At 37.6% G+C, this 11,091-nt stretch overlaps 1 protein-coding gene across 1 annotated transcript in view; it reads right to left on the reverse strand.

Moving 5' to 3' along the window:
* The window catches only part of LOC107095504, a 77,782-nt gene that overhangs the window by 42,858 nt on the left and 23,833 nt on the right, over positions 1-11,091 (reverse strand). The window contains exons 14-25 of the mRNA XM_015391635.1: positions 10,678-10,830; positions 9,764-9,892; positions 9,608-9,646; positions 6,860-6,979; positions 6,653-6,779; positions 6,111-6,281; positions 5,999-6,033; positions 5,296-5,460; positions 3,367-3,501; positions 2,943-2,981; positions 2,701-2,841; positions 607-695 (exon numbers count right to left, since the gene is read on the reverse strand). Of these exons, the coding sequence (XP_015247121.1) occupies positions 607-695; positions 2,701-2,841; positions 2,943-2,981; positions 3,367-3,501; positions 5,296-5,460; positions 5,999-6,033; positions 6,111-6,281; positions 6,653-6,779; positions 6,860-6,979; positions 9,608-9,646; positions 9,764-9,892; positions 10,678-10,830 (1,343 nt within the window). The remainder of the gene's footprint in view (positions 1-606; positions 696-2,700; positions 2,842-2,942; positions 2,982-3,366; positions 3,502-5,295; positions 5,461-5,998; positions 6,034-6,110; positions 6,282-6,652; positions 6,780-6,859; positions 6,980-9,607; positions 9,647-9,763; positions 9,893-10,677; positions 10,831-11,091) is intronic.

Consider the following 11,091-nt stretch of genomic DNA (forward strand, 5'->3'; position numbering starts at 1 on the left):
GCAGAGGCTCAGGAGGATCAAATTTAATCATGTTTTTTTGCTAAATGATTAGTAAAACTCTTTTCTCTCTCCTTAATCAATGCAGCTGTGTAATGCTGGTTGCTATATTTTAAACAAGCATGTGAGCTAGGGAAATGGTTTAGGATTTGCTTCCCTCCTAAGAGATCTGTTTCCATCTGGTGTCCTCTGGATGCGAGGAAGAAGTCATGTTTCAGGTGTTTATTGGAAAACTCTGGAGAAACCACTCCATTGTTTCATAGCCAGGTCATACTACAAGATTATTCACTGAGTAAGTTTGGAAAATTGCTTAAAATGTTTACACAGATCCAGGAAAAGTTTGTTTTTGCTCTAGTTATATATAAAAGCCCAGTTCTGTAGGAAGTTCAGGATTGTGGTGATGGTCTGATGAGGATTATGATCTGCTGAATAAATCATCTTTTTGATAACCTGTTCTACTGTAGATATGTTAAACTTATCCCATAATAAACACTAATACTAATAAAAACTATAGATTTTTAGTTCCTTTGTATAAACATTTAGCAAATATTTTCTAACACTTCACCCTAAATAACTGTTCCCATTTTCTTCAAGGTGATCCAAACCTACCAGATCCTGTGTTTTGACAAATCCTCCATGAAGGCAATTTCCTCAAGTACCTTCTTGACACCGCTGGATTCCAGCATCTCAATGCAAATCTGGGGGAAAAAATATAATTTGTTATTATTTGTGCAAACATCTAGAAAGGATTTTTATCAAATATATCAAACAAAAAATAATGATGGGTAACAAAGTATTGTGAAGATGAGAAACATTGAAAATAGCCTGTAGATTCAAAAACACTTTATTCAAGAAATAAAATATCTATTCAGTTTATAGGGTGTTGATTAAGTCTAAGCTAATTCCTTTTACTCACATTTACAAACTTTTTTCTTATAGCATCACAAAACTTTTTGTTAATTTGTTTCAAATAGGATTTTATTGTGATCATTTAAAAAACGACCATAAACAACAGTAAAAAATATCATTTATTCCTAAAAAGCTTACAGATCGCCCCACATGAATGATATATGCAAGTGAATGGCAAATATCCGGCTATTTAGAATGCATTAATGCGAAAGCAGTTGAACCCAATATGACCATGAGTAGAAGACTGGTAACAAATAAATTTTGGAAATTGACAGATGGAAAAACCAATAACTTCTTCTCCTATACTTAAAGTTTTATTATTTTTTCTTATAGGATTCACAGCACTGAATGTGCTTTAGTACATAGGGAGTTTTTTTTTTCTTTTATGTTTTGTGTGAGTCTTTCTAAAACCAATAAATGAAAAATAACTTAATGGTTCTGCATAAGTGGGTTACTGTAATGTCAGCTTAGCTTTTTAAAATAAAAAGGGGGAATAAAAGGTCAAATTTAAACTGATTTAATGATTACCCGATATTTCAGAACCTTTAAACCTCCTAAATCTCACTATGCTGTCACACAACTTTTAAAATGTACCTCAACAGCAACTATTTTGTTTTTCTTCTTCACATAACACAACTTTCTTATTCAATTGCTCTATATGATTCATGAACAGTTGCAAGAGAATCTGGCTGCAGATCTGCACTGTCAGGACCCAGGCCTGCACTTGCAGGACCCTTCGTTGCAGACCTTCAAAATGGGGTCTCGTGCACTGTTAGAAGCAAAAGTTTATTCAAGAAGTTGTATTTGAAGCCTTTGGGAATAGCACACATCACATGTTTGCTACCAAAGTTTATAACAGTGTTAAACTGAGCATAGGAGCAGTTTAAATTATACAGAAAGCAAAAATCCTCATAGGATAGCCAACCTTCGTTGTTGTTTAGAAAATGTCTTATAAACCAAATGCCCTTTTCCATCCAGCGATCCAAATACAGAGACTTATTTCAATGTAGCAATGTGGTGGGGAGTAAAATTGTGTGTGCACACAAGTTTCCAGCATAACAACCCTTGTTTGTAAAAGGAAGCTAGCTTAACGTAGAGTTTATCGATGCTATCTTTTACTTTAGAAAGGCTTCCAATCAACTTCGCTTTTACTTTTAATGTCTTCGAATAAACTTTGGCTACAGTGCAGAGACCTCACAGTGCAGGTCTGCAGCTAGGGTCCTGACAGTGCAGCTCTGGGCCCTGACAGTGCAGCTCTGGGTCCTGACAGTGCAGGTCTGGGTCCTGAAAGTACAGCTCTGCAGCCAGATCCCTCTTAACAGCAGAAATGCAAAAAGAAGGCCTTCTGAAACTTCATAGTCCAATATGGCTGCTATGCAAACAACTTAAAGTGAAACCTGTGTTGCTGTGCAGCTTATTTGCATTTCCTGTGTACAGCTTTATTCTCATAACTCTTTCCCACACTTATATAAATGTGTATCCTATGTTTCTTGAATTTTTATAAAACTCAAAAGAACAAATGTCCCTAACATACAAGTATGAAAACTCTAGCCTGTTTATTGAGTAAACATGTGGCAGATTCCTGGACTTAAAAATGGAAAATACGGTTTGATTAGTTTTGTTGTTCTTCTCAGATTCCTATTGTCTTCAGAGGTAATTGTAATGTAGGTTAAAGTTTAATAGCCACCTGGATATGTTCCAGTAAGCTCTTTAATGTGGGGGTTGTGACCCCAAATAAGCAACTAATTAAGGATGCACAGAGGGCTGACAGATGCAGCTGTTGGACTGACTCACCCTGTTAGAAAGTGGCAGGAAGTTGACGAAGCTGGCGATGGAAGCCACTTCCTTCATTAGGTTCTTAACAAGGTCCACATTAAACTCAAAGATTTCCACACACAGCAGCCGGTTCTCCAGGAAATCAAGCTCTGGAACATGCTAAAAAAAAAAACAAACGGAAAACAGCCAGAATTTATAAATAAAAAGTAAGCCTTTTTATTTATGTGTTCTGATATAATTGAATAGAAAGAAGGACTCACAGCATTGCTCCATTTCATCATCGCTCTGTACATGATTTCCTGAAATACATAAAATAACAGAAAGTGGGAAATAATTCTACCAAATCAGATTTGATCCAAAAACAACTGGAACCTTTAGCCCAACAATGTAAGTGTTTGGAAATGAAAGAAAAGTGGCTTGTTTTTATGTTAAGCCGTCTATGTTAGACCATAGACCAGGGGTGGGCAGTTCCAGCTCCAGGGGGGCCAGTATCCTGCAGGTTTTTGATCCATTTGGTCCAACATACCTGAATGGAATGGCTGAGTTGCCCCCTCAATAAGCAATCAGTTCCTCCAAAGTCCTCTAGGCAAATCTAAAAGCTGCCGGATTCCAGCCCTCAGGAGCTGGAATAGCCAACCCCTGCCACAGACAGTTCTCTGAAATATTTTCTACCAGTTTCCATACCTCACTGGGACTAGGACGAATGTCCTGTAGGACAAAGTGGACCGTAAGGACGCAGTCTCTAATAGAAACTGGCTTTTTGATATGATCCAGGACAAAACTGCAGCAAGCCTTCCGGTCGCAGAAAAACACAAAGGCCTAATGGTGAAGACAGCAAAGAGAAAAAACATCAAATGTTGATTCGGAGAGCTTCACCTCACATTCTGCACTTTTATCTCCAGCATATTAGTTTCCGGAACAAGTCATTTCTCATCCCTAAAGAGTAAAGTTTAGGACCTTTGATTTATTAAAGTCAAACTTTACAGTTTCTCAGAGTTTGTGTACAATCTATGTTTTTGTTTTCTGACAAAAATAAACCCAGACAGATATGTTATTTTAGGACTAGTTGTGATGTTTATGGATGATTAGGCAACATTTAAGTGAATGTGGTGTCTATTGATGTGACCTTTTCTCTAAAGGACTGTTAAACCTGTTGCCTGACTCATTCTATCGATAAGACTCTTTCCCACTGAAAATACCAGATTTAAGCGTGATTTTCAAACATGGGTGACCCGCTGACAATCAGCATTTGGCTCCCATTCTAGTGGCAAAAAAAAAAGCTGAGACTGACCCCTTGCTGGCAAGCTGTGTGGCCTCTGTCCCCCCCCTCTGTCGGCCTCTGGCTGCATGTCTGGTGACACCATCACACTGTGTTAGCATTGATCTCACAAATGCAACAGAAATCACTAAAAACTGAAGAGCACAATGTAAGGGACCCAAGGCATAGTCAGTGTGCATCTTTTCCGAATCTCTGTCACTCGCCATGTTCATCGAATGTATACAGAGTTATTTCAGCTTGTTAGATGAGATGTTGCTGGCACGATGTGTTGACCTCCATATGTTGTGTTCAATGGTATAATGTAATTTAGATGGTCAACCCTGCTCTTGAGCCGGCATGCCGATCAGAGCCGAGGGGATTTTAACGCGGGTGGCTTGCTGAGTCTTTTGACCGGGTAGACACGCGTCACTGAGCTGTTCCCACTGCCACTAGAAGCCAACTGTTCCCGGGGTTTAAACAGGTTTTTAAGCTAGTGGGAAAGGGGTAAAAGTCCCAGTTTTGTGGAGTTGTTACACAGTTATTTTAATTTGAAAGGGAATGTTCTCTGAGAAGGCAAAAGGATTAAAAAATCTTGTCATATATAACAGAATTTATTTCAAAGAAACATCATTAATACCAAGCTTACAAACCCAAAGGAAGCGTTACCGTTAAGAGCGCTGTACCATTCTGTGAGATCAGATAAAACGTGGCAGTCTAAACTATTTTCTGCCATCGATTCATTCCACAAAGCCACCTTACTACACTGCAAAAATAATCTAGAAATAAGTAAAAATTACTTCAATTAAGTGTAGTTACCCTTGATTTGAATAGGTAAATGAGATAGTTTTCCAATGGGATGAGTATTTTTAATCTTAAAATGAGATAATTTGATAGTATGCACTTGAAATGAAACAATGCAATTGGGTTTTCTTATTTTAAATCTAAATTGTCTTGTTCCATTTTCAAAATGTCTATATTATCTCCTCAATTAAAGAACAAATGCGCTTATTTTAAGAAAAAATTACTCTAGTATTTAAATTTTTTCCAGTGCATACATTCCTACTGCAAAAACATTTTTTATTATAAGGTAACAGTGTTGCTGTTGAAAATTCTATTTTTCAAGTAGTTATTTTAACACAGAATGCCCATAGAGAGAAAGAACTGAAGCAGTCTGCAAGAAATAAACAGCAGTACCTCAAAGAAACAAAGAAAAACAATGGCACTGAATGTCTCTTCCTTTTGCAAAACCTTTCCAAAGGAGCCTTTCCAGATAGATACTATGTGAATTTCAAACTGATCTATCAATCTGGCTTCAGCCAGCTTACAGGAATCAAGGAGCACCAGGATCTCCTTACCCTCCTCTGCAGTGGAAGGACCAAGATGTTGTAGTAGAGAGTCCTAAGGTTCTGTTCAGGGAAATAACATCCCACCACCTCCACTATGTCTTCATGCTTGTAGTTTCCTTCTGGTAAACCCGTCAACATTATGGTGCAGTGTGCAGAGCCTGGATGAGGTGTTGTCTATTGGAGGAGCAAAGTTCATATGTAAACATTTTAAGTTTAAAGTATGCAACATGTTTTTTTAAATAACGTCAAGTCAGGCATTGCACATGGGTGCATCTAAAGCACTCTACACCACACTAATGCAACAATAGCCGCTTATGCTACAGGAGGGTAAAGGCACACTATCTTGTGTTAGCATACCAGCAGTGGAGAGTGAGCCAGGAGTATTTAGCAAAACTTTTCATCACATATTTGTGCATTTAGGGCAAAATTTCACATATTTATTTCGCAGCTTTGAACTTAATTTTCCCCCCACATTGTGAGTTTAATAAATAGTCCCATTTGCTTCAATGTGTTGTACCATAACACATAAAAACTTTACCTGAAATCCAAGCTAATTACCTTGAATTTGGCATACTTGATCCCATAGAGAAGGAAAAGGTTCAACTTCATGCCATATGTGTAAATATATTTATATTTTGGGTGAATACCTTTCAGAAACTAACGTAAACCGTATTCAAACGACAAAAATCCGACATGTATATTAACTGCTTACCGTAAGGGCTTTCTTTCCACGGATCGTCAGAAAATCTAGGGGCAACAAAATTATTTAAAAAGAGTCAAAGATAGTTATGTAGACCGTAGTATTTCCAATATGTTTCTCTAACCTGGGATGTTGAACCAAGGGGAGGCAGTAGGGAAAACGTAGGGAATCGTTGTCATAGTTACCCAAAAGGGTGGATTGGTGCCTTGGGGGATGCCATATTTTGCGTCTGGCATTTCCGCCCCGGCAATGATCTCGTCTTCATCGGGCAGAGCATTCAGTGGCAGCTTTGGTGCTGCACGAACAAAACAAGGAAAGCAATTGGTTAGAATATAAATGGAGAGAGAATTAATTACCTAAACTAATATTCTGTTACAAAAAAAAAAACTGAACGATCAAGATACAACATCATGACTATGACAGTTTTCCTCACAGAGCATTCTTTCTTATCCAGAAATAATAAAAAAAAGAAACCCCAATAATTTGTTTGAAACTGAGTTTATGATTTCTAGGTTAAATTACTAATTTAACCGGAGACAGGAATAGATTTCTATGAGCTTTCTACACGCACTTCCACTTATAACAATTTAGTTTCATACCCTAAAAAGCTCTTAAAATGTTTACATTTGTTTCCACACTACTTGTATAAAACAAGCATTTCCTTACGCTGTGATTTCCTGTTGCTTCTCGGCAGCCTCAGCCTCTCCACCACGTGAGTAAACCCTACTTTCATGAGGCTGTACCAAATTCCCAGTCGATCAGCGTCATAAATGGAGTCGAATTCAATGAAAACCTGAAAACATAACGAAATGTTAAGAGGCTAGAAATCCTGTAGAAGGGATTTGAAACATGAACTACTGTAATGTTCATAACCTTGTTGAGCAGAGTCAGGAAGTTTCTGACAGATTTAATCCTCCCCAAAGCCTCTCTGACGTCGATGGTGTCACTTGGGGAGATGTTCTGGATGTAGATGGTGTTTGGTGCCTCGACTTTCTGCTCGAACAGCAGACAAGAAACAATTTAACAAAAAATGGAAACTGCTGCAGTTCTTTATCTCATGAGCTAAAATAAATTGTAGCAGAGAGTCTTAAATAACAGTTTTTATGCTTCTACTCATGACTTAGACATTTACACTAGGGCTACATCTAATTGATCACACAGGCCGTTTCTCAATATGTGTACTTGTGCATTCGCATGTGCTGGTGTTCTCCGAGGCTAACGGCAGCCAGGGCTAACGGCAGCCGGTCTGCAGCAGCCCTCTCTCGGCATAGCCATGTGTGACTCTGATAGCGAATTTTTAGTTTTATTTGGCAAAATGTTCATTTGATTTGTGTTTATCAGACTGTGTTAATTATTATTCCCCCACTAAATGAAAAAAGTAAGAATTTAATATTATCCAGAGACTATTCACAACAGGAGGTGAAATACATACTGACATGAGTCCGTACTCGCGCTCTAATGAATTGACAAACGGCATTAGTCTCCCCCCTTGATTTACATAATTTGTGGAAGGGTGCTAACGCTAGCCCGACTTGCTATCACCATGCCTGTCTCTACTCCACCAAAAGGGGCCAATCCAATAATCAGAGATTCACCTGCAGGCAGCCAGTAAGTGTTGCTGCTTCTGTAACTTTTTACTTTTTGTGTAAAAGACGAAGAAATGATGGTAAAAGAACCTTGGCAAATTGCTAATGTTGCTAACGTTACATGCCCAGATCCATCCACCACCGTGCCTGACAGATGATAAAATAACTGCACTGATCAACTTTTTTTGTTGTCTCCAACCACAACACGGTGCAGTTTTGCCTCAAATAAAATACTCTGAGTAAAATAATAAAATGTCTTTAGTTTTATTTTTTCCCTTGGCCACCGTGTCATTTATTTTAGNCATCTGTTTCTGCTCTGTGAATAAAAGACTCTGCTGTTCTGTTGGGGGTCAGATTGGTGCTGGGATGTGAGCAGCAGCCTTTCTCATTCCTGCAGGAAAAGCTCTGTTTAAAATAATCCTTTTGTGCTTCAGATTCATTTTTGTCCTATATGAAATATGAACTCACAATATTTTGAATCTAAAGCCAACAATCAGAGATTCACCTGCAGGCAGCCAGTAGCATTGCTGCTGGGTAACTTTTTAGTTTTTTTTTTAAAGACAAAGAAATGATGGTAAAAGAACCTTGGCAAAATGCTCATGTTGCCAACGTTACATGCACATGAACATGCATACACATGGTAAGTTGGCACATGTTCTCATGGTACTCTTGCTAGAAAATGGGGTATGGACATTTTTGTTCTCCTATAAAGGATTAAGCATGGATTTAAAGAAAATTTTAGAAGAATTGTACATGTAAAATACTAGGGGTGAGTATTGGTATTGGGTGTCGCAATACGATACGTGTCACAATGTTTGGGTCACGATATGATATCATCACAATATTGCAATATAATATATATCATATAATATACTGCAATAATTTTCCCAGCTATCAAAAAAGCAAGTGCTGTAAATGTTGATCAGAAGATATTGATCGTTTAGTTATTTTGGTATCCATGCTGTTTGGGGTTTGAAACAGCATGGAAGCAGTGACTCTCACTGTGACTGCCTCAGCAACAGATATGGTGCTGCTCCGGACAGCGAAAAGGCTCCACAGCACTATCTGCCAGAGAGGGGGTGTAGAGGTAGCCATTTTCCCGCAATGTTTTAAGTAAAAATGTTTGTGTTTTTTTTTTATCGATACAACTGAGGGATCGATATTACATCAGGTAGCAGAAAATCATGATATATCGCCAAATAAATTTTTTTCCCACAACCCTATAAAATACCAGGTTTTCACTTTTTTAAGAAGAATATAACAGCTTCCTGAAGGAGAGGAAGGTGTGAGAAACACATGGCAGCAAAAGAAGCCCAGATGGTGTCCCTTCACCACTGTGCTTGACAGATGATAAAATAACTTTTTTTGTTGTCTCCAAACACAACACGCTACAGTTTTGCCTCAAATAAAATACTCTATGAGTAAAATAATAAAATGTCTTTAGTTTTATTTTTTTCTCTTGGCCACCGTGTCATTTATTTTAGGCTTTATCCAATTGTTCATTGCTCAACCCTCACATTCTGGATAAACAAATTATTTATTTTTTAATCTCAAGAGAATATTTAAATCTTTCTTGAATGTTTGTCTTTCTAATTGTTTCAAAAACATTTGAAAGATCTATGCTGATGAAGATTCTCAGTCATCCAAGTCATAGTCATTCCGTAAAAGTTTAAAAAAAACAATCCACTGGACTTGGTTTCCAAGATTTGAAGACCTTTTGCTTCCCCTCCAGGAAGCTTTCTCAATTCTGAAACCTGTCTATGATTCACCGACCTTCAGAATCATAGACAGCTTTCAGATATTACAGGCTAACAATGTTAGAATCGTTAGAAATGAAACGTCTTCAAATCTTGGAAACCAAGTCCATTGGATTGTTTTTTAAACTTTTACGGAATTTGAAAGATCTTAAATTAGATTTTTATCTGGAGAGTTAAACCTACATAACTCACACATCTGTATTCCAACAAATGCAATTTCTGTAAAGACCAAACCAAAAGAAAAAGGCAGGGAACAATTCAATTCTTATGCTACTTACGAAGGACATTAGCGCCATGATTGATTTATAAAAGCCGAGCTGAAAGTAAAAAGAACAACAAAAGCAGAATAAACAACAGTCACTGTTCCTTAGAAGATAATTGCGGGAAAACTCCAAAAGATCCCTTGCAATTTAAATTAACATTACCATACTCACCGGTGTCATGAAAATGTTTTTCTTCACGATGAACAAACAAAGTTTATGTTTTTTGAAGATTAGATGGTTGTGCGCTGACGCCGAAATGAGTTCAATGACTGACCGCTCATTGGGCATCAGCACAAAAGCCTGAAAGGATCAAGAGTAAAAAGAAAAAAGCAGACAATCACTTTTACTTTTACAGGCAAAATATTTGGCAGTTATTTGTAATTACAATGCACCACTGGATTAGCCTTTGATTAAAGTCATTAAGAGTGATATTGGTGGCTGGGCGAATGCTGAAAACCAACAATAAACCATGTTTTGAGTTCAATAGAATTTAGATACAGGTTAAAAATGGCAAATTTTGCAGCGAAAACAACATTCCTAATAGTTGTTAAAATGTAATAGATTAATATCAACTGAACGTATGGGTGCAGAAGATTAAACATGGTTTCTCAGTTAATGTCTTAGGGGTTTCCCTTCTGCTTCACAACTGCCTTGAATAAAGGACATCATTAACAAGCTTTTGCAGCTCTAAAAGATATGCTGTGTGAATCCGCTGTATTAGAGACCCGTCTAAACTTTGTAAGGAATGTAAGAAATGATGACCAAGAAGCAATAAACACTAACATTAGATATATTTATGTAAATAAAATTTGAATTTTACTGCAGCAAGTAGCCAGAAATGACCAGAAAAATACGCCCTGGATTTATAACAGCACAGTGCTAAAACAAATAACTTAGATAACCCCAAAGTCTGAGTCATTTATGTTGCAAACAGGCATGTAGAAAAAAAAAGTTGAATACGTTTAATAAAAGTACAACAGTAGATAGATAAAATATATGGACAGAAAAATGAATAAAAGATATTCTACAACAGGTTGAGCTAATGCAGATAGAAAATCGATGGAGAAATAAAGCCAGGGGCTCACCATGCGGCCCTGAGGAAAGATGTAGATGTTATCATGCGCGTACTGAAAGCCAAATTTACAAAGCAGCGTCACAACTTCCTCCTCTGTGTAGCGACAGCTGTTGTACATCGGCAGGTTGGTTATCAACAGCAGCGTTGAGTCAACTGTTAAAGGCTGCGAGGAAATAAACATAACAACAGAGTAAAGGATTAATGCAATCCTCAGAAACTAGACCAATAATTCACAGCTATGAAAGCAGAAAATGTTCCTATTTTTTGTAGAAACCAAGTTAATTTAAATTCAGTGACTCGATTAAAAGAAAATATGAAAGGCAGATCCTAGTTTTATCCATCCATCTTTCTCCGCTTATCCGCGGTCGGGTCGCGGGGGCAGCAGCTTAAGTAATGAGGCCCAGACTTCCCTCTCCCCAGCCAC

This window comes from Cyprinodon variegatus, unplaced genomic scaffold, assembly GCF_000732505.1.
Source record: "Cyprinodon variegatus isolate N-32 unplaced genomic scaffold, C_variegatus-1.0 Scaffold553, whole genome shotgun sequence".
Taxonomy (NCBI): domain Eukaryota; kingdom Metazoa; phylum Chordata; class Actinopteri; order Cyprinodontiformes; family Cyprinodontidae; genus Cyprinodon; species Cyprinodon variegatus.